Below are 27,994 nucleotides of genomic sequence, written 5' to 3'. Positions count from 1 at the left end.
AACTGAAATTACTAGAGAAGAAGTTATAGTTGCTCTTAGCAAAATGAAAAATGGAAAAGCAACAGGCCCTGATGAAATTCCAGTGGACATCTGGAAGTGCCTTGCAGAGACAGGAATGGATATGTTCTGGGATCTAATGCAGCAGATTTATGTGGAAGAGAAAATAGCAGTGGAGTGGAGGCAGACAACAATAATGCCTATTTACAAAGAGAAAGGAGATCTCCAAGACTGTTCTAACTATGGGGGGATAAAACTAATGTCCCATACGATGACAATCTGGGAGAAGATTGTTGAGAAAAGGCTTCGAGAAGAAACAGCAATCGGGGATGAACAGTTTGAATTCATGCCTGGGAGAAGTACCACTGATGCAATTTCTGCACTCCAACAAACCATAGAGAGGCACAGGGAGAAAAATAAAAGGTTACACATGGTCTTTAGAGACTTAGAGAAGGCCTATGATAGAGTCCCATGTCAGGAAGTGTGGAGATGTTTGAGGACCAGGGCAGTACCAGAAAAGTTTGTAAGAATTATCCAGGATATGTACAAGGGAGCTAGAACAAGAGTAAGAAGCAGTGTAGGGTTGACTGGATGGATACCAGTTCAAGCTGGGTTGCAACAGGAATCATCACCGAGTCCATACGTATTCAACCTTGTGATGGATGTCTCATCTGATGGTGTGCAAACTAAAGCACCGTGGTGCATGATGTTTGCTGATGATATTGTTTTGTGTAGCACCAGTAAGATAGAATTGGAAGAGAGGCTGGAAAGCTTGAGAAAATCCTTGGAAGACAGAGGCCTAAAAATTAATAGAAAGAAAACTGAATACCTGTGCCTCGGAGGTGAGGGGAATGAATTGTTAGAGATGGATGGTACATGCTTAAAAATCAGTGGGTGGTTTCAAGTATTTAGGATCTTTTGTGTCTTCAGGATGACAACCTAAACACGGAGATTAACCACAGAGTGCAGTCTGTCTGGATGAACTAGAAAAGAATGTCTGGTATCCTGTGTGACAAAAGACTTGACATAAGTGATAAAGGAAAATCCTACAAGACAGCAGTGAGGCCAGCCATATTGTATGGTGCAGAAACTTTGGCAACAACAAAGGCACAATGCAATCAATTAGATGTTACAGAGATGAAGATGCTAAGATGGATGAGTGGTGTCTCTAGAATGGACTGCATCAAAAACGAGGAGATCAGAGGAACAGTTAAAGTGACAGAAGTATCTAAGTACAGGAGAGAAGACTGCTATGGTATGGACACATTATGCAAAGGGATGAAAGCAATGTAGGGAGGAGAGTGATGGATATGACTGTGGATGTGACTAGAAAGAAGGAGGTGGACAGACAATGTGTCTTAAAGACTGAAGGAAAAGAACTTAGGGGAAGATGATGTGTGGAATAGGACAAAGTGGAAAAGACTTGCCAGAAACATTGAACCTGCTTGAAGCAGCAGAAGAAGAAGAAGAATTTAAAATATGAACGTAACTGCCTTTTCATTTTCTTATTACTTGTATGCCACCAATACAATTAAAACTTAAAATAAAAACAAATATGTCTTTGTCTTCATAGCAACATTTCTGCGGTCTCTATTTTTTGACCTAATCATCAAAATTATTCAAGCATTTGTCACAATCTAAAATTGTTTCCTTTACCTAACAATACAAATTGGCATTCTGTTTGTTAAGTCATTTCTCAGCTTTGCCCTTCACGTTGTCACTTGAATATCTTCTATCCCATAGATTATTTTCATTTTCCCAAGCAACTGGAAGTCCAGGCTGAATAATGGATAGTCATTTAACACACTGCAAATTCACAGCACCATTTTCACACCTGATGGACTTCTCACCTCATACAGACACTTCCTTGAAATCTTGACAGGTTTCATGTTTTCTGTCCACAGAGAATGTATTACTATGCATAACTCTTCCTTGAGAACTCAATCAGTACCTTCACTATTTTGTAACCATTGTGCCAAAGTTCTGTTACACTGTCTTGTGTTATGTGTCTATCTATCAGTGGGATTAAAAACTAGTTGATACCTAATTCCCAGTGAGCTAAGTTCCTTTATTTTTCAGCATTATGATAGAGAAACTTCCTTTTTAGACATACCGGTACCCTCACATTTATAGAGAAGATAAACAATAGTCAGCAAGCTGGTAGCTGATAAAGAACACTGCATCATTTTATCATGATGGCTTTTGTTTTCAGGGTTCTAACTTTAACGTTATCATTGGGTAATTTATATTTAGCTCAATTTCTAAACGTAACATTATTTATGTATTTCCTCTACTCTCCACAGCTTGGCAGCAACTATCTCTACATTCAGCTCTCTCCCTGTGCTGGAGCATGCTCAGTATTTAGCAAATGACTCCTGGCACAGGGAGCAAGTAATACAGTCACTCAACATGCAGATACAAGCTCTGCTAGCCTTCAGGAAAGCAGACAACTCTTTTGGAGATCACTACCTCATAGGAAGCCACAGGTAAGCAAGTTTGCCACAAATAGCAGTTAATACTAATAGCACTGTAATAGTGAACTATTACCTGGAGCAGAATATGAGTTACTTGTAGGCACAGTCAATCTGCAATGTTAACAAAGGCCATGGCTGACAAGCCAGCAATTCTGAGCTTCAGGAGAACTGTGAATGCCTTATCAGTCTGAACAAAACACCTGCTGAAAATACACGTGTACAGTAGAAAGCTAAGAAGCTGTGGCTAATAATAGGCCTAAATATTATATTCTATGAACATCTATGGTACCGTATTTAAGATTCATATCTGCATACAGAATCAATTCATGCTGTCAGAGGATTACTTCAAGGAAAATTCCCTGATTATTGAGCTCTAAATTGTACTACATTTTGAAAAAGAACAAATTTTGGAAAACAGGGAGTGTTTGAAATAAGAAGCAAAGAAAATGATGACTGTATTCACAGAAGAAATTCTCAATGAAAACATGCATCACTCAGAAAATTCTCCTTGAAAATGTTTTTGGCACCTCTCTCAGCAATAGACGATTTTGTAAGGCTCTGTATAACAGCCCATTACCCCAAACTAAACACCTATGACTATTATCTCTGCGGTTCAATAAAAGATAACATGTTCAAGACAAATCTGCACACCTTAGAAGAACTGAAGACAATCATCCATCAAGAAGTAAATTCAATTTCCCCAAGGGAATTAATAATTATGGATAGTTTCAATAATCTATGCCAAGAATGTTTGGAAAATGAAGGAAAGGAGTTCGATATTTCCTAACGTGACACAGGCGAATACAAATCTTTTCACAAGATTCTTTCTCTGGAACATTCTTAGCCAAGGACTATAGTATTGATGTTGTAGTTTGGTAAGGTGTGGACTTGTGTTTGAGTACAGGCTATGTGTCCCATTCAGCCTCAGGTGCACACACACAGGTAACTCAGAGTCTGCTCATCCTGTATAATATAATTATGTAGAAAGAGGTTTCATTCAGATCAGAGCATTCTTTAAACATAAAGTTTTTTCTCTAATAAGCATGAATTCAGCAACTACCCTATTTACTCACATATTAGAAGGGACTGGGTTTTCATGCATTTGCATATCCTTTCCCTGGATTTGAATCTACATGCTTATGCATCATCTATATGAAATCACGTTTTGAATTTGTTCAACATAGTCTTAAGTTGCGTATAATTTCATATTTTGCCCATTTTAATAATTTTTTAATAAATGTCTCATATTTTTAATGGTGCAGTGCCTATACATTATATTTTTAAGTATATTTTTGCTTTTCAAATTCTTCTCCTAAACACCTCTTTTATAAAGAAAAGAAAGAAAAATGTTATTGCATGAAAGTAATTATTATTACAACCATATTCTCTCCAACACTTGACTGCCCACATCACAGCATCTAGTGGTGAAATCATAAAGGAAAAATGCAAATGTATGTACTGAACTCCCAATCAATCAATCAATCAATGATCTGCATTTAGGGCTGTTGCCCAGGTAGCAGACTCCCTATCTGCTGTCTATCTAGTCTTTTCCTAAATAAATGAAAAGAACTCCTCTTTGTATAAAAAATGAATATTTTCCCCAATTGTTCCTCTTGAATTCCAACTTTATCTTCATATTGTGATCTTTCCTACTTTTAAAATCACCACTGAACCTTATTCATGTACTAATGTCATCCCAAGCCATCTCTCCACTGAGTGCAAGGAACATACCGCTTAGTCGAGCAACATTTTTGTAACGCTACTCTTTTGTTGAAAATCACCTAGAACTATGCTGCTTTCCTTCAGATCTTTTCCAGTTCTCATATCACTTAGTCCTCGTGTCGGTCCCATATACCAGAACTATACTCTAATTGGGGTCTTACCAGAGACTTACATGTACTCTCCTTTACATCCTTACTATAATCCGTAAATACCCTCATAACCATGTGAAGGGATCTGTAACCTTTCTTTTCAACCTTGTTAATGTGATTACCTCAATGAAGATCATTCCTTATATAAACACCTAGGTACTTACAGTGATCCCCATGATGTAATATTGCCCCATCAGTACAGTAATTGAAACTGAGAGAACTTTCCCTATTGTGAAACTTACAACCTGACTTTCCATCCTTTTTATCATTGTTTATCATATATTTTTAAAATTTAAAATACTTGTTTAAATATTATGGAGGGGATTTATGTGATTTTTCCTTTCACTCAAATGTTTCTAATTAGGTTACGAAACTGTGATCTAATTTACACAGGAACACTGTGATCATTCTGGAACTACTAAGCAAGATGCAGGCCTATGTGAGTGTAGATCCAGAACTATTATCTGGAATGAAACGGTGGTTGCAGTTGAGACAAGAGAAAGATGGACACTACACAATATTACCTACAGATGAGAGTACTGGTCAGTGTTCCCTGTCAGACATTGCACTACTCAACAGAGATGTAGAGGTCACTGCAGAAACACTAGCAACTCTTCTTCAAGTTGGCCTGGAAAATGAGGTAAGATGCATGTAATTTTCAGTTTCATATAAACAGCTCAACAGAGTACATCCATGAAGTCAGATGCTCTTTAGGTACCATATATATCTCTTATTTGAAAACCAAACATGAAGAGAATTGTATAACACATCAGAAGTCTTTATCTACTAATGTTTCCTGGCACTTGCAACTTGTTGGAAACCTGGGTAACCAGTAACCAGTAATGATCAGTGGGAATGGCACTGGTGCATATTCACATCCAGTACTTGAACTGCTCATAAGTTTCATTTTCTTTCATACTCATATGATATTTAACTAAACATTTCTCCAAGCTTGACAGCACTCTGTGCTCCTAGATTCCATCTCCTTGTACTATAGTCTGTTCAATGAGTTAAGAGAATCTTGCTGCCAAGCATCTGAGTATTTATGGCACAGAGAGGTGTGAAGAGGGATTAATGGTCTCCAAACACACAGCAGGAAGGTTAATACTTTCATGGGCCTGGACAGGAAAATTGGCCACAATTATGTCATTTAATCAAGTAGTTTGTCTTCATTAGGTATTTATTGTGTGTATGAGTTGTGATAGTAATATCATCTCCATCACAGTGTTATTGATTAAAATACTGTTATACATTGCAGTACAAAACAGAAGCTGGAAATTCAGTATTTAAATTCAAGGGAGGGGATGTTCCACAGTACCTGATCAATATACAAAGATATAAATTCAAATCTTAAATTTTACACATTTAAACACTAATACTAGTTTTGACCCTGAGGTGGGTTCTACTCGGCTTGATACATAAATAATCCTTAATAACTATAAGAGCACTCTTCAACGTAGTTTAAAAGTATAAAATATCACAGTTTGTTGCTGTCTGTAAAAGTGTTCTCAAGGCTCGTAAAATTGGACTTAAATTTTGCTATGCACCAGAAAATTATAAAAACATCCTCCACAAATTATATAAGCATGTACCGATATGCTTAAACTGTATACAAGAAATATAATGTTCATGCAGTGTGTAGAGCTTAGATTTAGCAGATGTAGTTCATTACATTATTGTATGATAGTTGATCTGAGGGAACATCCTTTAGTCAATATGAAGACTGATGGAGAAAATGAGAGATGTTGTATATTAAGGAGTTCGGTAGTCAATATGTGTTACAGCTATTTCATAATATCTGGATTGAAATGAGTGGGAGGATGTTCCCTTTGTTTCATGTCATCTTACTCCCAGCATCTGTGTCTGTGGTGCACTTATGTGTTTGCTTGGAGAGAAGAGTATTTTGTGATTTTAATCAAGTCATCAATGTTTTTTAGAGAATTATTTTCACTGGGGAAGAGAATGGACTATTTTCTCGAAACATGTACAATTAGATCTATATATTAAAAACAGCTATTTCCAGGTAGAATGACCGGACAACCTGGAAATAGCTGTTTTTAATATATAGATCTGTAAAGAACTGGAAAAACAAATAAGGCTTTTTGCGGATGATGTTATAGTGTATAGAGTAATAAATAAGTTACGAGGATTGTGAGTGACTGCAAAAAGCCTCAATACTGTTGTGAGATGGACAGCAGACAGTGGTATGATTTTAAACAGGTGAAAAGTCAGGTTGTAAATTTCACCGACAAAAAATGTCCTCTCAGTTTAAATTACTGTGTTGGTAGAGTGAAAGTACCTCATAGGGATCACTGTAATTATATAACCTAGGCATTGATATAAGAATTTCATTTAAGTAATATCATTAACAAGGTCATAATAAAGATTACAGATCCATTCATAGGGTGATGATGGTATTTGGCAGTTGCAGTAAGAATGTAAAGGAGTCAGATTCCTTGGCTGAATGGTCAGCATCGATGCCTTTGGTTAAGAGGGTCCTAGGTTATATTCCCTGCCGGGTTGGGGATATTAATCATGTATGGTTAATTCTTCTGGCTCGTGGACTGGTTGCTTGTGTTTGTATAATACTCTCCCTTTCACACACATAAAACACACCACACTCCCATGGACAACAGAAACTTGCAATAATGAATATATCCTTCCGCATAGGGTTGGCAATAAAACATGGCCAAATCCACATATGCAGCACAGTTCACAACCACAACCGCAAGAGTGCGCATGAAAAGCTGTAGAAGAAGTGCAGATGTAAAGGAGAGAACACATAAGTCACTGGTAAGACCCTGGAGTATAGTTCCAGTGTATGGGACCTGTACCAGGATTACTTGATACAAGAACTGAAGAAGATCCAGAGGAAAGCAGCTCAGATTGTTCTGGGTGATTTCCGACAAAAAGAAAGTAGTGCTACAAAAATGGTGCAAACTTTGGGGTTGGAAGACTTGGGAGTAAGGAGACAAGCTGCTTAAATAAGCGGTATGTTCTGAGCTGTCAGTAAAGAGACTGTGTAGAATAACATTAGTAAACAAGCTTGAATGAACTTTTCAAAAGTAGAAAAGATCATAATATGAAGATAAAGATATAATTCAAGAGGACAAATTTTGGCATTAGGGATTGGAATACAAAGGTGGATCAATTATGTATGGGAATTTGAATGTACCGCTGCTGTTAGCAAAAATTCTGAGGCGGGACTTTGTCAGGATGTTGGTGGGGGTGTCTGGAGATGGAATTTGCGTGCACGAATGATAGTGGAGAGCTGGGTTGCTTCAGTATGCCATGAGTTAGTAAAAGGTGCACATATCTGTTGTGCAACACATCAATATCAATTTTCTCGCAAACGAGGGCACCAAACCTTCCAAACTTTTGAAACGGCTCTGCACACACTTTGGCGAAGAAACACTTTTATAGACTTGAGTGCATGAGTGGGAAAAAAAATTTGTGGCAGGAAGAGAATTTGCAGGAAATGAACCTCATGAAAGGAGACCACAGACAATCATCACTACAGACAACATTTTAGCCATTCATACATTATTGGTGAAGATCAGAAAATAAAAATTTCTCAAATTGTTTTAGCCATAGGAATAAGTTACAGGTGAAACCATCCTCCAAGATGAACTCCATTTCAGAAAATTGTCTATTGGGGAATCCTCATCTTCTCAACCACTAACAAAAAGCTTTACTCTAGGAAGTTTGTCAGAGACCCCCGAGTCACTATGAGGAGGAAGGAGAGGATTTCTTGCATCGTATTTTGACTTGTGATGAAACCTGGGTGAATCATTACACCCCTGAGTCAAAGCAAGCAAGCATGGAGTGGCGGTGAGAGACGAAGCAGGTCCGGTCAAGGCCAAAATATGCATGTCTGTTGGAAAAGTTCTTGCAACTGTTTTCTGGGACTCTGTGGGCATTTTTCTGGTGGAGTTTTGTCATGAAAAAAGGAAAATTAATGCAGCCTATTACTGTCATCTTTTGGATGAAGCAAAAGCTGCATATTTCAACAAGTAACGCCGGCAACCGATCCGAAATGTCATTCTTCTCTATGACAATGCAAGGCCACATACTTCCTCTTTAATGCGGGAAAAACTGGAGGAAATTCACTGGACACCTCTGGAACGCCCTCTGTACAGTCGAGATTTATCACCCCGCAACTACCATTTGTTTGGACCACTCAAACAAGACCTAGGAGGACAGCAGTTTGATGATGATGCAAGTGTAGAAGAGTTCATGCGCAACTGTCTCCCAACACTCCCACTTCTTTCTATCAAGACAGCATCAAAAACTTACCAATCCTATGGAGAAAATGTGTATCAAAGGCAGGACACTAGTAGAAAAGTGATCTCTATATGTGTATTTTTTTTAGTTGATGCAATAAATTTTAAAAAATTATTCCCATTTATATTTGATCCACCCTCATAATTTACCAAGGGAGATGATTGATAAATTTCCAACTTCTTCGAAAGCATTGAAGAAAAGACCAGGTAAACAACTGATTGGGAATCTGCCACTTGGGTTTCAGGCCTAAATTTATTTGGTCTTTTTTTTTTTTTTTTTTTTTTTTTTTTTTTTTTTTTTTTTTTTTTTTGTCAAAGATATCCTGCGCTGGATCTCATGTTGAGGATTGTATACTTAGGCCCTATAAACTGAAAACATATTAACAAACACTAATATAAATACATGAAATACATAGTTAAGTAATTTTTAGCCTAAACATTACATTGAATAGTTCTAAATGCTACAGCTTCTATAATCTTCAGTACATGTGAGCAAATTTTGACTAAAGCTACAGAATTCAGTATGGTAAGTATAATGTTTTTTAGATGTAGCATAATTTTAAGAAATTTGAATACTTATGATGGGGTTTAGTCATATGCTTGTGTTGCTTAATATAATATACTGTTAATTCCATATTTTGCTGTATTCATTCCTGATACATGTAAATTTTAATCAGACTATCATGTAGCTTGATCATGAATAGTTCTGTTAATAATAAATTTGTTTTTAATATTTTCTCAAATGGTGTTAATTTTGGGAGCAAATAATACTGAATAATACCTAACATTATGGGTGGAATTCCTACTAAGTGCATTGCTTGCCTAGACATCAAGAAGGGAAAACCTAATGTGGGTCTAAGAGATTTATTTGGTTGCAACAACTACAAATAAATATGCTCTGGGTTCCAGGAAACATTTGATAACAGTATATAATGCTCAGTTTCTGTATTTTTTGTCTTATAAATAAAGATTTATTTCTAGAAAGTGCATGCTTTATGTCATTGTTGTAAGTATTTAATATCACCATAATAGGCTACAGAAGATATTAATGCGATCCTGTATTTAAAAAACTCTAGTATGCTCATATAGCTCTGTCAGAATTGAGTTCAAAAAAATTTGTCATAAGCTCTGAATATTTCATTTAGTAATATGTTTTAATTTACTAATATTGATTTAAGATGTATAGTGGGTAGCCTGTTAGAAATGAAAGGACTTGGACTAGTATGGAAGGCAAAGGTGGCTGTATTCAGGTTATGTCATTCATAATCATTAGGTGATGGAATTTAGAGTAGTGATGATGAGAAGAACACAGACGGAAGGTGGTATACACGTATTGTTTCAGGTTGACTCTGAGAATGTGCTTCGTGCCCGCTACTTCCTGGAGAGGAATCTTTTCCGAGTAACATCACCCAGTTCAATTGCCCTTCTCACATATGCATTAGTGCTTGGGAAGAGTGAGCTAAGTCATATGGCACTGGACAAATTAAGAAATGCTTCAACCAATGAAGAGGGAGATTTTGGCTGGACACATCCTCCCACAAGCAGAGATGCTCCAGATTGGCTTTATGAAGAGGGATCTGGGAGACATCACAAGGAACCTATCATGAGTGAGTCATCTTCCCCTACCTATATCACTTATTGTAGAAGGGTAGTGCAAATCATTGTATCTACTACAGTTGCTAAGCTGACAATTCATTTCCAGTAAGTAAATTTTTCTTTTTTTCCTTGTTGTTATTTCTGCTTCATATTAGGGGCTTGGAATATCATTAGATATCTTCTTCATGTATAAATTTGTGTAATGAGTGACTGTAGCCTTTATCTGTAGTAAAATGTAAATATCACCCCTATCTTAATTCACAGTTTATCCTACAGTATTCTCACCAAAGTACACTGTTATGAAGATGGATCAAAAAGTAACGCACATTTTTAATGAATGAATCCTGGCAGTAGGTATAAAATGACTCTGGGTGTGGTGAGCCCATCATACTAATAGCCTATAAAATGATTTGAATGTGAGTTGAGGCTTCAGAAATAGTTAGGATGTCCCCCAAAAGCGACGCGCAATTCCTGGTGTTCTGGTCCTGGGGAAGCTGTGAAAAGTGGACAACCGGAGATGAAGAATGCAGCCTTAAATATCTTGACCCTTCATGGCAAGACAGAGGAACTAATATAATACGTGGAAAAGAAGGACATTGCATTGTTGGGACTGAGTGTAACCAAGTGGAAAGGAAAGGGACAGAAGAGATTGAGAAAGGGGTTCCTGTTGTTTTGGAGTGGAGGTGCAAACTGCAATTATGGAGTAGGTTTTATTGTGAGGGACGACCTGGTACAGTCTGCCAGGTAAATGATAGAGTCATGAAAATCAGACTTAGCTTGGAGAATGGAGTGAAATATTTTATCCAAACATATGCGCCTCAGAAAGATAATGACGAAGAGAGTCTAGAAGAGTTTTTGGAGGAATTGGAGAGATGCATCGAAGGTAAAGAAGTGGAGATAATAGGAGTCATGAATGCCCACATAGGAATAGACAGGCAAGGTAAAGAAGAAATAAGTGATTAAGGCAATGTATGAAAAGTATGTATGTAGTGTGAAGAGCAAACTAGGAGAAATAAAATGGTTAAATGTAGAAACAGGACTTTGAAAAGGAAATCATGGATGAAATTCACAAGAATGTAAAACAAACAATGAGAAGCAGAGACAAAGGCCAGTCTTTGCAGTTGATGTAGTAATATGGAAATAATATGAAAATAGAGTACAAAAACAAGTTACTTTATGGAGTCAGGCAATAGAGGATTCTGGAATGAAAATACGGTAAGTGTGGAGAAGAGTAAGGCAGTAGTGATGACGAGAGGTAATAGAGAAGGAAGAGGGAATTTAAAGTAAATAGAAGACCATTAGAAGTTGCAATAAACTTCAAACTGCAGAAAATGGAAAAATAAACAAAGAAATTAGAAAGACTATCAATAAGCCAATGGTTTTTACCAACGTGTGAGAGGTATAGTGTGGAATTGGGATGCCCCACAGAAATGCAAGAAAATTCTGTACTCAATGTATTACACACCAATTTTGACATATGCATCGGACGCATGGACAACAATGAAATATGATGAAAGCAGCCAAGATGAAATTCCTTGTAGGAATTATAGGGAAGACACAAATGGATAAGATCAGAAACATAGAAATCAGAGAGAGAATTGGATTTCCTAAACTGCAGGACAAGATAGAGGCCAGTAAGCTGAAATGGCATAGCACATGATGAGAATGGAAGAAGATAAGAGTTCCAAATTGAGTATTTACAGAGAAAATAATAGGAAGAAAAGAGGCAAGGCCCAGAATGAGGTGGATGGATATGGTGAAGGAGAGTATAGAAAAGAGTGGAGTAAATGTAGAAGAAATATTGGAGAAAGGAAGGGAGTGGTAGAGAGATAGACAACTGTGGAAGAACTTGATTCACAACCTGACTCAGAAGACTGGAAATGGGAAATGAAGATGATGATTTAATGAGTAGGTAAAACAAAAAATTATGCAAAGAAGCCATAGGTTATACCTATTTTTCAATGTATGAACCAAGTCTCTAGAGAGGTTTCTCCCAATGACACCATGCCTCATTTATAGAAACACATTCCTTGACAGCATAGTCACCTGCACACAACCAATTTCACTTCGTCTGAACCGACACACTGACCTGCATGGTATTTCTTCAGTGGTCCAAAAAGGCGAAAGTTGCCCCCGCGCTGCAGCTCTGTTCATGCGAAAATTAAGAAGTGTGGCTGGGAGGTACTATCATCCCCCAAACAGTCCAGACCTTGGAATAACTTTCACCTCTTCAGACCAAAAAAATATGACTGGAAGGTACTTAATCATCCAGACATCAGACCAAGAAAGAATTTCCTAGCAGGTCAGTGCTTCAGTTCAGATGAAGAAGTGAAATCAGTCATGCATAGGATGCTATACTCATAGTGAATGGTTCCATAAACAAGGTATATTCAACTTGATATTGTGATGGGAGTAATGTCTCAAAAGACTTGGTTCATAGCTGAAAAATAGGAAAAACCTGTAGTTTTTTCTTCCTCTTTGCTAAATATTTTGTTGAAAAATGTTGCATTACCTTTTGATCCACCCTCATATTTGGAAAATCTTGATACTCTATTCATAATTAATGATAAATCCATAAATTTCAACATTGAATTAAAATGTCAATGAGATATTGAGGGAATTAGAACATAAGTTCCAATGCAAGACATCCTGTATTTGAACTTTGAAATTATAGGCATATCAATTCAACATTGAAAATACTATAAAGCACAGGGCCAAGACTGTCTTCTTTTAAAAAGGAAATGGAATGAAAAAGAATAGTATGGAACCACATTAATCTCATGACTTTATATTTTTATAAAGTAAAGTCCTGTGTTGTATAGAATAGTAAGTGAAGTATACTTTTCACCACCTCCTCACAGTAACTGTCTAATACTAGGTAGCTAATAGGATGTAACTGTAACATTATAGCAAGTGTGGGTGAATTTCGAGCCTCCCTGTTCACGCTGATGACATACTCCAAGCTGGGTGATTTGAAATCGGCTGAACCTGTGGCAAGATATCTTTTTTACCGCTCACATCTACTGGATCGTCACATTGAGGTATGTATAGTGTTGTGCTCAGTATCAATAGATCCTGTATCATTAGCACAAAATGAACCGAATGACCTCTAATATATCATTGACATGATGATATACAAAGTCTAAATTTTGTGTGTTTTATGTACCGTACCTATGATCTGAAAATGCAATGTATATGTTCCAATCCTTCCCTCTTCACTTGATTATTAAGAGCTAAACTGGTGAAAATTATTGCTATTATGGACTTCTGTTCAGTTTTCATGCTATTTATATTTATACTTTCAAACCAAAATTTCAGCCTGTTGTTTCCTTACATAGTAAATTTGAGTAAAACTGTTTCAGCTACTATATCTGGCAGTGAAGGCATTCTCAGCATTCAGTGCGCTAGCTTTGGATCAGCATCGAACCCTGACAGTGTCTCTCGCCACATCTGGCATGGAATTGACAGACACTTTGGAACTGAGGAATGCTATGGCTCCCCAGCAACTTCAGCTACCTAGTCTACCCACAAAGGTGTTTGTATATGCAACAGGTGCAGGATGTGCAACAGTACAGGTACAAGTTTCAATTAAGTTAGTACAGAACCAAACTTTTCCATCAACAAACAGAATAGAAGGGAACTATCGTGGTCATTATCATGCTTAAGTTACTTTTTTTTTTTTCTGTTGACCTACAAAATAGAAATCAAAATATTGTATGTAAAATGATGCTGAAAAGTGAAAAGGATGGTAAATAAACTACATTGTCATAAAGCAGCAAGAATAGATGAAATTAGACCTGAAATATGAAATATAGAGGGAAGGCAGGGATGAAATTGGCTTCACAAAGTAATAATCTTAGCAAGGAATGCGAATAATGTACCTTTTGATTGGATGAAAGTAGTAATTGCTCTTTAAGCAAGGGAACAGGAAGAACTACAACAACTATTGAGGTATTTCATTGATCAGTACACCAAGCAAGGTGTTCACAAACATTTTGGAAATGAGGGTGCAATCAATGGTAGACAGTAAGCTGAATAAATACCAGTGCAATTTCAGATAACAGAGGGCCTGCTCTATCAGATTTTCAGTGTGCATCAAGTATTTGGAAAATGCTATGAGAGGAATAAACAGTTATTCTTATTATTTTGTAGATCTAGAGAAGGCATATACAGAGTGCCAAAGGAAAACACGTTAGTTGTGCTGAGGGATTATAGAATTAGTGGCAGGTTATTATAGGCAATCTAAGTTATTTATGTTGAGTTCTTGGTTCAAGGTAGTTACCCAGTACGAGTTCTAGACAAGGTTGCGATCTTCCACCTCTGTTATTTACAGTGGCATATACTGAGGGCTAACAAGGCTATCAGTGAAGCCCAAACCTCAATTGAGAATGATGGAAGTCCAAAACACATTATAATGTAAACATCTGACACATTGTTCCATTTACAAAACTTGAAAGTAGTGAGACAAAACGTTGCACGTATTTCTGAGAGCAAGGCATCGGAGACTGATATTGCAGCCCAGACTCCCTCTCCCCTCGACTCATCCCATGTAGCTTACTGCTGTACATCGGATAGGAGCGGGACCAGGGGGGAATAGGTGCCCTAGGCTTTGGTCCATCAGATCGCCACTGCTATCAACCATGCGTTACTCATCGTATATATTTCTTCACCTCATATTTTTGACTAATTATATAGATAACAGAGTGCTAGTATTTCACTCTCGGTTACTTCTACATCCTTGTAGGAAGACACGAACCCGTGTTCATGGGTCGGACACCACCACTGATCTCCAGAGAAAGTTAATAAACCAGTGAATGATGGGTACGACCGCTGTAAATTTCAACACTTTTATTTTATAATAATAATAATAATAATAATAATAATAATAATAATAATAATAATAATAATAATAATAATAATAATAATAATAATAATAATAATAATACATGGCATCTGTATAGGCTTGGTGGTGATCTATTGAGGATAAAATGAATGGTGAAGACATCATAAACACCCATTCCCCAAGCCAGGGAAATTAACAGTATGAGGGGTTTGATTCTGAAAATAGAACCGGGGCCATCGAACCAAAGGCAAGCATTCTATCCATTTAGCGACAAAGCCGGACTTTAATTTGCTAAACCTTAGGCTATCATCTCTACTGACCAGGTGTTGAGTATTGACAGTAGCAGAGGAAAGGGCAGTAGCTTGTCAAGCATCCTTGACAACACAGCAGGCTGCAGCTCAAAGCGCTTAAGGCTTGACGTTCACTAAACCAACCATCAAAAAGAGGTAACATAAGTCTAGTGGTAGCCCACATTTTGATCCCAGCATACGCCACTGGTTATTTATAGTTCTTATGAATCATTCAGTAAAACATATAAAATGGCAGGGAGGGGTCCAGTTTCCGGGAGTTCAGCAATTCGGTCTATGATACTTGAACTTAGGGGGCAGACAGTACTAAAACTCAGTAATCTAATATCTTGGAGCTTGAAAAGTGTGTAACAAGTATGATATAAAAATTAGCATTTTCCAAAATAAAGATGTCAGCAGGGAAGAAACCTAAGAGAATGGAATGTCAGGTTAGGAGTACAAAACTGGACCAGTATTTAGGATGTGTGTTTTCCCAGGATGATGGTACATGAAGTGAAATGGAATCAAGGTGCAGAAAAGTTAATACAGTGAGCTCGCAATTGGTATCAATGGTACTCTGTAAGTCAGCTCTCAGACAAAACTATATTTACATTGGTTTGTTTTCAAACCAGCTTTACTGTATGGGAGTGAAAGTTGTGTGCACTCAGAATATTTTATTCATAAGTTGGAAGTAACTGATATGAAAGTAGCAAAAACGATTACTAGTATAAACAGGTGGGAACAATGGCAGGTGTACTTGGAATGAGAAGATAAGGCTACTTTAGAAATAAACTCAACAGATGAAGCTGTATCCATGAAGTGGCTTTAGTGGTGGGGTCATGTGAGATCAAGTGCAGTTCACAAGCAGTGCAGACTGGATGATGCTTGGGCTGCCCTTTGTACCCTTGGAAAATCTTCATGCCACCTTCGATTACATTTCAGAAAAGAGTGAAGAGAATTTGATTTCATTGAGTACATCTAGCAAATGTAGGTGAACAGACAGACATGGAAGAGGATTGACAGAACCCAAGAATCCTAGATTTTCATCAGACATGTGGAATGTGAGTATCTCAGACATCAATAGAGAGTATAGGATAAAATAATGATCTTTAAGAGGTATATACAGACCTACAGTAGATAGATGTAAAAGAAATAGTACTAAATCCCCTTCCTCCATTTGAATGCGATACCCACGGTATCCCCTGCCTGTCGAACAAGGCAACAAAATGGGCAACTTTGGTAAGGAACTGGACTGTAGCAATGGAAATGTGGGTAGAAGGGTGAGAATATGTCTACAGGTAATCGCTGCCTGTCATGAAAGATGACTGTCATCTGGCTACTGGTCCCCTCCTGAGGGTATGTTGTAAAATGTTCAAAATTTAATCTGTGTGCAGCTTGGGAAAGGGTCTTTTACATGTGTGACTACTCCCAAAAGCCTGTATGATAACCACAACCCATCAGGTGGGAGCCACATAACACAGGTTCCTGCATAGCTGAATGCTTAAGCAGGAACTTTTCTGTATATGCCATGGGGTACATGCCTAAATGGCATTGTGAAACATCAAATTCCAGGCAGTACCTACCAAGCCAGGCTGCATGAGTACAGTTGGTGGAATTTGGGGAAGATATTTTCAGGCATGGCTGCAAAAGTATCAAAGCCTACCTAAGGTGGTCTAACACCGACATCTTTAACTTTAGATTCAATACAGGGCACAATCCAGTAGGAAAATATGCAGTGTCAAAAGATGGGATCTAGCTTCCTTAGGTTCCTGATTTCTACCAGAACCAATGCGAAGGACTTCAAGCTTATCAAATCAATTCTTTTCAGTAGACTCATGCAAGGTGTCTATCAAAAACTTGAAGACTTGCAAGAGATGCACATTAGGGTGGGCCGAAAAAACTCAAATTCTTTTTTCCAAGTCGTAATACTGTGGAAAAGTTGCTAATTAGGGAGAATAAAACAGGGTAAAAAAAAGAAACAAAATGGGTTCATGTCTTCTGGTCACACACGTGCTCTAAAATTTGCCAAAATTCAGGTATGATAATTTTCTACCTTGCTTTACTTGTCAATATTTAAAGGTAATAGCTCTAGTCAACTCTTACTCGAACCAGTAATGATTTAGAAAAAAGAATGGTTCATATCAGTTATGGTCTTCCGCTCACACAACAGCCTATCAAAAATCTAACAAATTCTCGCGCTCGTTGTAACTCGCGCAGGTCAAAGAATCTGGCGCACAGCCCATCTACCACTCTTGCCACCACGCCGTGCCATTGTTGTGTCAGTCTGCACTTATCCCTCGTGTTTGATGTGTGTTTCATTTACTCTTCCAGTTACTATTGTGGCATTTGCATCTACTGTATTTCGATGTTTGTTTTGTGTTATGACATTTTTGTGTAACTTTGTGATTTAACAGTGGTATAGTATGGCTGTACCTCAGAAACTCATCACAAGACAGGTATTTGATTGCCCTATATATGCTGCACCTAAAGAACACTGACAAAACTAACAAAAAGTTTGTAAAACTATCGAGGGTATCATAATTTAGTATCTCTAGAACTCAAGAATTTGGGTATAGGTTTTGCAAACTGTTTCTTAAAGCCTAGCCAACATCCAGCTCTCATAATATAATAGTATACAGTACAAGTATAATGTGATAGCCCGAAGGCTGGCTTGATCCTCAACAGCTCTGTCATCAGCTGTCACAGGTAGCCTAGGCATCACTGAAAAGGCATGAAAATGAGGAGGGAGGTAGTTTCCCATTGCTTTCCTCAGTAAGCGAGAAGTTGCTATTACATATCAGTCTGCCAAGCCCACTAAAATGCATGAACTAATCACTCTATGAGCGACATTTTCACACCATTAATAACAGGGACTGGCTGCATAAAGAATGACATTACTACCATCATTCAAACCTCAATCACTTCCATTTTGTCAAAGCCAAGGATGAGACAGATAGGAGATCAATGAAAGTGCCGAATTTATTCTAGTCCATACCAGGAGAAGTAGTACACTGTAAACACTAGGTCTCGCCAGCAAAGACACAGTGGGAAATAACAACAATTATTCTCATTCCTAACTGTCTTGATGAACATGACACATTACACTTACCAACAATAGGTCTACTGTTTGGGTAGTTTAGCTGGATGAAGTGTCATCTGCAGTGCTTGTTAACACAGTAGCTTATTTGTGCTTTTGTGCTCATGATATCTTGTGAATTACTTAAACAGAATTTACTTGAGTTAGTGAGTTCGTATATGTTCAAGAATAGAGACAAATCAATAAACTGGATACAATTAAGCACTATAGTGTGTTGACACTATAATTTTACTCCAAAATTTTTAAGAGCATTTACCAGTTCTCATGATAAATTGAACTATTCTCTATCTCCTCCTATAAAAAGTTTCTTTTTTTAGTTCCTTCAATTAAATTCTATCATAGTCCTCTAAAAGTATTCTGAAAATCATTCCTTTTTTCATAACATTTTATCATCAAATGCTCAAAACACTTCAAAACCATTTTCCAATAATATTCAGTAATACTTCTTACAAATTGTCAAATTGTGTTTAATTATCCTCCTAGTCAATACATAATATAAATCTAGTTAAGATGAACTTTCAATTAGACATGTTTCAACTCAATACATGGTCATCCTCAGTAAATTAAATTATAATAATATAAAAACATTAGACACACAATTGTATACAGTGCTTATTACAAAGTTTTTTCCTTAAAAATCATGATAAAATTAAAAGATGAGGTGATGGTCATTAAAAATTTTTGTTCAGGAGGTCTTTTTGTTGTAACTTCCTTGTTCCCCTTGATGCATTTCAATTACATCTGTGCACTGTGGACTCTCAATTATTATATTAAGTCAAAGGCTAATATATGTTCGTTGAACCATCTGAATCATAATCTGTAATGTGGATAATGTAAACCAAATTAAGAATTAAAAGTAATGTGAACAGGAACATTTAGGGAAAGTTTTGATGATGAAACTAACTTTTGTTATGTGACCCGCTTGAACTTCCCGTGCTCGCCGACTGTGGAGTCCAGCCCTCGATTAACGTGCTCCTGTAGTCAAAATTTGTGACGTGCTGCTCGCCACTCCTCCTAACAGCAACTCACATATATTAGCCTCTGACTAAATAAAATAATTGAGAGTCAACAGTGCACAGATGTATTTCAAATACATCAAGGGGAACAAAGAAGATACAACAAAAAGACCTCCAGCATAAAAACTTTTTTAATGACCATCACCTCATATTTTTTGTCATAATTTTTAAGGAGAAACTTTGTAATAAGCACTGTATACAATTGTGTGTCTAATGTTTTTAGATTATTGTAATGTATTTTACTGAGGATGACCCTATGTTGGGTTGAACATGTCTAATTGAAAGTTCATCTTAACTAGATGTACTGGTATATTATATATTGACTAGGAGGATAGTTAAACATAATTTGACAATTTGTAAGAAGTTCAACCATCAATATGGATCAAACATGGGATTTATAGTATGTAATTCAGTAATAGCCATAAAAGTAGCAAAAGGTCACCTGTGAAAGCACAAAGCTAACTAGACAGAGCAAACTTCTATCTCATATTTTATAATAATGAAAGAAGACACCCATTAAATATTAACATTCTGGCAACTGCTGTTGCTCTTAAAATGTTGGTCATAATAAGATATATAATTGATAACATTCCAGAGCTTACTCATTCTCACACCTATTGGTTAGTGACAAGCAGAATGGGACATCCCCCTCTCAGCAACATTGTTGACAGCTCTTAGCCCTCATTGTTTTCTACCACTTCATGATATGCCAACCAATCCTCTGAGTTATAATTTGAGCTACTCTTGTTCCAGGGTCAAGTTAGCTACTCAACATATGCACCTGCCAGCAGGACCCATCTTCTAGATCTATGGGCTGGAGTTGAGGGAGAAATCATTCCCAGTCACAATTCTCTTGAAGAGCTTGAGGGGAAACTACCAATCCTTAGGCTCAAGATATGCTTCCGGTAAGCAAGATTTTAATCCTCAGTAGTCAACGACTAATTTTGTTACATTTGTATTCATCTGTAATGATATGCTTATATTATTCCAAATAAATGATGCTATTTAAGATAGAAGCTTGGGTAAGGAAGCTAAGAGTGAAATATATATGTATATGAAATTGATTGAGAATTGCAATTTACCTTGTAAACATGCATAGATGGAGTACACATAAAAGAAACACAGAGGTCAAAAATTTTTGCATGTAGCCTTCATAAATAAAAAATAGATTAAGAATGGTGATGACCAATGATAAAAAGTAGATACTGTAATAAGGTAAAGGAATTTTATCTTATTTAATTTTACCACTCTTTAAAATAAAAACAGATTTTTAAAGTAATTAAAATAATAATAATAATAATAATAATAATAATAATAATAATAATAATAATAATAATAATAATAATAATAATAATAAATATAATAGACACCATCTGAAAAAGAAGGATCATCTTTCATGGACATGTGACATGAATGAACCCACCCAATTGGCCAGTCAGATCATTAACTACATTGAGGACAAGAAAATCAAAGGAGCCTGGTTCACTGAGGTAAAAAGAGATCTCAAACAACTGGAGGTCACAAATAACGACATCCTGGAGTGCGTCCTACTCAAGAAGAAACTTCAAATATGCTATGGTTTCTGGGAAAAGCCGGAAAGGCATGGACACAAGAGAGAAAGGAACAACGCCGAGAACGAATATGGAGGTAATGGGCAAATGTTGAAGCCCAAAGAAAGAGACAGTTGAAATGATGTGGTTCATAGTCGGTCAAAATGAGATAAATGAATAAAATAAAAATATGTATGACCTCAGCTACCATGTGTAGGCAATTCTGATTTGATGTACTGTATATAAACTGCTTGCATGTCAGTTTAATTGTTCCAATTCCAATCAATCAATCAATCAATACTGATCTGCATTTAGGGCAGTCTCCCAGGTGGCAGATTCCCTATCTGTTGCTTTCCTAGCCTTTTCCGAAATGATTTCAAAGAAATTGGAAATTTATTGAACATCTCCCTTGGTAAGTTATTCCAATCCCTAACTCCCCTTCCTATAAATGAATATTTGCCCCAGTTTGTCCTCTTGAATTCCAACTTTATCTTCATATTGTGATCTTTCCTACTTTTATAGACGCCATTCAAACCTATTCGTCTACTAATGTCATTCCACTATCAGATGGCAGAAAAACCAGAACTCCTTTTGAGCAAGCTGTTGCAAAGTTTTAATTAATTATTCTTTGAGTGAACACCAAACGTGTTACCGGTATTAGATAGCTGTCACATACCGACAACATCATAATTATGACATGAAGTGCCAAATGGACTTTTTTTTTTTTTTAACCCTTTAAAAATCCAACTTTGTCTGTTTGTTTTGAACTCTTGGGATCTGGAGGCCCACACTACCTATGATCTTCAGAGGGAATTAGTGACTGCCATTAAATTACTTTTTAAAAGTAACCTAAATGACATTAATATCATAAATCGGAAAGCAATTCATATGAAACAGTTAGTTTTTAATATTGTTGCATTTGTGTTTGGTGATAGCTACAAACATGAAATAACTTTCTAAGTAAACAGTATCTATGGAAGAATTGCTTACTCTCATAGTAGATGCTGTAGACACATCCATACACTTCACTCCATGCTTTCTGGCAGTTTGCTGCAGTATCTCTGGATCAATATTGTTGATTCTAGTGACATTATTATTTTTCAAATTTTCAATTGATCTTGCTCAATTATGATAAAATCATCTTTAAGGTAACCTCACACAAAAAATATGGTGCATGTGGCAATATTGTCAGTGAATTATTTGGTCTTCAAAGAAACTTTTGATAAGGGCAGGAAACTCATTTGATATGTGGTATAGGAATAACCTGTCTCCTAAAACAAACAACATAATGATTTATGAGGAGATGGGCCTGGATATCCTCTGCTGCATTATGCAAATGAGATGTGTGGTGCTTGCCCAGTATTGCTTACCGACTTCAGACTTCCTTAGATAGTGTCTCTCTTTGGAAGAATGTGTGCACCATATTCTCTTCAGAATGCCCTCTGTGTATCAGTATTGAAGTTCATTATCAAAAATAGAATATATAATTCCTCCTTCTCAGTGCAAATTGAAAGTGGAATTTTACATCTCTGAAAAAGTGATCATTCAACATCAATACAGATCCTATATGAAATTTATCACATGCAGTAATTGAAATGGAAGAAAAAACAAAAACCACCAGAAGCTGTGCTGTATGAACAGTACAGGTAAGACAAGAGAAAGGGAGAAAGAGCAGTTATATTGTAGAATGGCTGAGTGCTTCCCTAGACCTGAGCACTAGCTGATGCCCAGCTCTCTAAGGACAACAAATACGGTCTGATGGAACTGGGTGTGAATAGGGACAGGAAAATCCATGTTACAAGTTTTGCAGGTACTGTAGGGGGTGAGATCAGATATTCGTTTGGCTAGAGTGTTGGTAGTTAAGTCAATGTAGAAAGCTAGGCAGAGTCCGCAATGAAGCTGATTGATGATATTAGATGTATTGCAGTCATGATGGTTTTATAAAAAGTTGAGACTTGTTGGTGGTGGTGTTGCTACTGGTGAAAATAATGCTGGGTATAAATAAGGTGTACTGTATATTGATATGACCACTAGGATTTTGTGGTACACTGATGTAGTAAACAACCCAGCAAAAAAAAGAAAAATAGTTATGCAATGCAATCGGGAACACGTCTTATGACACATAATTACAGTGCCAACTACTCTTACAAAATGACAAGGTCACTTCATTGCACTGACAGCTTTGTACTGAAACCATCTCTTGGTTAACTTGGCATGATGAACTGATTCTTTGTCTAGTAAGTGTACCCAGGACTGTGCCAATCTCCTTTGCAACCTGTAAAAGATGATCTTCAAGCAATTTCTGATAGTCTGTGGCTTCTGTATGCCCTGAAGATAAAGAGTTTCCCTCAATAACAAATAATGTTTAAGTGTGTGGCCATCTCAACAGATGAATGCTGAAGCCCGCCCTCCTGCTGAAACTGGGAAGTGGAAATGAGCTCATCGGTGGTTGAGAAAAGATGGATATAGAACAGAGCTGTCCTACCTTTCCATGTACTGGGGCACATTTGTTTCTGGCTATGGAGGTGCTGACATCATTTGATGATTACAACAAGAAGAAGAAGAATAACATATTGTAATTCGTAATTGGTATGAAATATGGCACTCCATGTTTGGTTCAGGTTGAGGAACACTAATGCTCCTCCCACTCACTATTAAAACTGTAGGTTTGTAACCATTTAGTCATGATTAGATTAATATTGTGAATTAATAACTGATGTATACCTTTTGTAGTCAATATAAATAGAAATTGAGGTCATGAAAATTCATTTCTTCATTGAATATAAATAAAGTTTAAATCGCTCTACTGTCTGTGCTATCCAGCTTGTCAGGTTCAATCCTAGCTCAATCCATTGGTATTTGAAGAGGCTCAGATATGTCAGCCTGGTGTAGGTAGATTGACTATGTAAAGAAACTCCTGCAAGACAAAATTTTGTCACCTTGGCATCTCTGAAAACCATAAAATTGTTGGACATAAAACCATTAATAGAAGGGAAAGTTTAAATCTGTTAGTTAAAGAGAAAGGCAAATAAAATATTCTTAAACTAGCACACAGCTCCTTGTCATGATATGAACTGAATTCAATAATGATGAACATTTAACAACATAGATTATCAAACAGTTTTTTACTCACAGTTTCACAGAGTGCAATTTTTTCCTAATCATAAGAGAATCAACAATAGATTTAATAATGTTCATCACATAATTTAATTTGTCATTTAGAATCAAACCATGTGCTATGTGCTAAAAAAAGACAAGCTTAGCACAAACTAGCCATTCTGTTAAAGGTACAAAATGTTAACTTCTTTGGTATCTATTAATTCCTATTCTTGCTTAGTTTCTGACAAATTTAAAACACTACCTGTAGTTTTATATTCTGTTCCAGGTGGAAGGGAGATAGTCCATCTGGAGTGCTCAGACTGGAAATAACTCTCTTCTCAGGATTTCAGTTGGACTTGGTGAGTCCTGTTGCAGCAGACGTGCACCATGGGTACCAAGAAGAGAAAGTGTGGTTTGTTTTGGCAAATGTAAGTGAATTCTTGTCGTACATTGATCAGTCAATATTTTCAAGGTCTATTCAGTCATATTACAGTTATGCACACTCACTTCTGGCCAAATCATCCTTCACATGTCCGCCTCCGTAGCGTAACGGTTAGTGTTATTAGCTGCCGTCCTCGGGGGCCCGGGTTCGATTCCCGGTACTGCCAGAAATTTAAGAATGGCAGGAGGGCTGGTATGTGGTTCAAATGGTACATGCAGCTCACCTCCAATGGGGGTGTGCCTAAAAAGAACTGCACCACCTCAGGATGAGGACACGAGTTTACTTTTTTATCCTTCACATGGAATTTTTCCCGTGTTCTGTCATGCTCTCTGAGAAAAATGTTGGAATTTTATCTTGTTTCATGTCCCAGGACATTTTTTTGCCTCAAACAACATTTTTTAAATTAAATTCTATTTATTCGGGGCGTTGACCTAAGAATATCTTTTGCCCCTACTTTGCACCATATCTTGTGAACCTGCGTGTATTTTGGAAATGGCGGAAGTGTGAAGTGTTGAATGTGAGGAAAGGAACATTAAGGATGACACAAACACCCAGTTCCCAGGCCGGGGATATTAATCATTTACAATTAAAAACCCCAACGCCGCCGGATGACAGGCGGACGCGTTGCCCCCTACACCGCGGGGCTGGACTCAAATAACAGTACTGGTAGCTTAAATAATTATTATTCAAATAGTTCAGGATTTTAGTCTTTATTTACAAACAGTTGCATTTGAAATGAGCCAATTATGGCAGTATCATTTTTTTGGTTCATTGTTATGAGTCATACATTAACTAAAGGTGGAAGAGAAATCATAACACAAAACCATAACACATTCAGCATTATTGATATGAAAAATGAAATTCAAATCTGAACATGATTCTTCTTTCCAAGATTTTGGTATTCTTGCTTATTTTGAAGGAAAGTTTTATGTCTTTCTTTTTACAATGCACTTTTATTTTATTTTATTTTATTTTATTTTATTTTATTTTATTTTATTTTATTTTATATGGTTAGCTTGTTTACAGATAATTGAAATAATGGACCATATCTCATGTTTCGATGTTTCAGTTTGAAGTCTCAAACAGAGTATCCATATTAGGGACTGTATGACCTAAGAGATCATTCGAACTAAAAACCAGCTGCACAATGATAATTCCTATTGGCAAGCATGACAATCATTGCCTTGTGTCAGCTGAGTTCAGCAGTAGTAATGCAACCAAACAACAGCCTCACAAACTATTTTAAGAAGTTTGTTACTTACCATTGTTATGAAAGAAGATGCTGAATTTTCCTGCTTTCATTGTCTACATGTTTTTGTCACCTCTTCAGGAAACTAAACTTCAATCACCCCATCTTTAGATAGGCACTGACTCACTAACAAGCTTGGCTTGTATGCAATAAGGGTTGCCCGATTTCCAGGTGACAAGTAAGGAATAGGAAACACTTTGATTTCTTTACCTTATAGTGAAAAAGCAAAACACTGCACACATTTAATGAATGGAAGAAGAGATCAAGGATATATTAACTAAAAACCCCTTTATGAAATACATCTACTGATGCATATTATTATTTACATTTTATGGCCTTCATTGGACCACTCTAGCCAACTTTATACAGAGAATTTTTCAGTTTCCTGTCAGCCCAGTACTTCTTTATTCTCTTGGATCTTTCTTTCTTCATTGGAAATCACCCTTCCTATTATGTGTTTGTTGATTCTGATTTGCAGTCTGGTTTGTTTGTCTGTGAGTTTCCTGATTCTGTCAGTTTTGTTTCTTAGGTCTTCCACTGTAATTTGTAGTTCTTGATGTATACTACATTTTTCAGTAAGATTGTGATAAGTATCCATAAAGGCAATAGTTTTAAAATTTTCACATAGAAGATGTCATGAAGTTTCTACTTTAATGCTTGGTTACAGTGATCTTGGTTACAGTGATTTTATGCACATTTGAAATACATTTTAAAATCTATGGTGTTGTCAAATATCTTTAATTTATTTTCCAGGTGAGCTCTGCTTGTCCATTATGTGTACGCTTTACTGCACGCAGTATGTTTGTGGTGAGTGCCTTGCGTCCAGCATTTGCCAGAGTATACCCAGCAGATCGTGAGGATCTTGGAGCTGAGACTTTCTTCCACACTGAGAAAGGAAGTTCACTCCTAGCCGACATCACAGATGATGATCTCATTACTTGGTTCGGCAAGACTGATCGAGGTAAACATTGCAACTTCTTAGAATACTATCACGATAAGACTTGATCTTTGTATAGGTCTTTGTCTCTGAACTCAGTAAGATTGTTAGGTAATATGAACAGCTATCCTCCTTTACATAAAGCCTGCTGACAATGTTTTAAACAAACTTCAGATCTTGAGGAGTGAGAGGGTCCCATTTGCATATGACATACAAAGGATTTATCAAAAAATGCCTCATGAAACATACTGGTATTTGATAGCGTGTCATCAATATCAAGACTTACAAATAAAGAATAGAATTGGTTGAGTCAAGAAACAGAATAAGAATAGACTTGAATGTATCAAAAATTAGTTGTTAGGTTAAGGGAAGGAAGGGCTAAAGAAGTAGGTAGTTTTAAGTTCTTTACAAGTGTTAAAAACTACCTCATGCCTCTCTTATAAACCATAATATTGTACTGCTTAATAGTCCTACTTTAACAGCCTTCCTTTCTTTAATATTATTTTTAACTACAACTAAAATAGCTTTTGATCACTTACACCATCTATCATTTCAGTTCCTTTATATAACTCATCTAATTTTGTCAGTACCACATGTAGCATATTTTTCCCTCTAGTTGGTTCCATCACTTTCTCATTCAGCTGTCCTTCCCAGATTAAATTGTTTATTATTTGTTGGCCATGCTTTCTGTTATTCATATTACCTTCCCAGTTACCACCTTAAGCAGGGAGCTTGGTACACTCTGGTTAATTCTCAGGTAGAGAACAGTTTCCATGATTGAAGAAAATATTTATGGTTCTTGCTTAAAAACAAACTTAGACTACAGTAAAATACCATATTTTCTCACATAATTAATACACTTTTTTGACGAAAAATACTGGTGAAAACTTTGGATGTGTAAATTATTCAAGAATTTCTGATATTTAAAAAATTATTTACAATTAATTTACATTTAAAAGGTACATAAAATATAATATACACATAATTGGTTCGACTCATCTTCGGTTATCGTCATTTGGCGTAAAATTCTGACGTGAGTTTTTTTTCTGAAAAGTGAAGTAGGGTACATCAGGTAAGTTGGACACAAGGGTTTGAAGTATCGACACTGGAAAATATTCTTCCCATTATGAGCTGGCAATACGACCTGAAGTGAAATAACCATGAACCCATAAAAGTACCATTCATGTAAGTGCATAATAATGACATACCGGCAAAAAAAAAAAAGAAAACTGCCAACATGAAAAGGGCCGGGC

General features: G+C 36.6%; 1 protein-coding gene across 1 annotated transcript in view; it reads left to right on the top strand.

The window, feature by feature from the left end:
• The window catches only part of LOC136858108 (C3 and PZP-like alpha-2-macroglobulin domain-containing protein 8), a 589,070-nt gene that overhangs the window by 547,143 nt on the left and 13,933 nt on the right, over positions 1-27,994 (top strand). Inside the window, exons 17-24 of the mRNA XM_067137410.2 lie at positions 2,301-2,483; positions 4,736-4,982; positions 9,968-10,232; positions 13,132-13,262; positions 13,584-13,796; positions 20,218-20,369; positions 24,400-24,541; positions 26,558-26,765. Of these exons, the coding sequence (XP_066993511.2) occupies positions 2,301-2,483; positions 4,736-4,982; positions 9,968-10,232; positions 13,132-13,262; positions 13,584-13,796; positions 20,218-20,369; positions 24,400-24,541; positions 26,558-26,765 (1,541 nt within the window). The remainder of the gene's footprint in view (positions 1-2,300; positions 2,484-4,735; positions 4,983-9,967; positions 10,233-13,131; positions 13,263-13,583; positions 13,797-20,217; positions 20,370-24,399; positions 24,542-26,557; positions 26,766-27,994) is intronic.

This window comes from Anabrus simplex, chromosome 1, assembly GCF_040414725.1.
Source record: "Anabrus simplex isolate iqAnaSimp1 chromosome 1, ASM4041472v1, whole genome shotgun sequence".
In the NCBI taxonomy this organism is placed as follows: Eukaryota; Metazoa; Arthropoda; class Insecta; order Orthoptera; family Tettigoniidae; genus Anabrus; species Anabrus simplex.
Note: the sequence above shows the minus strand (reverse complement) of the source record. Positions and strands in the feature narration are given on the sequence as shown.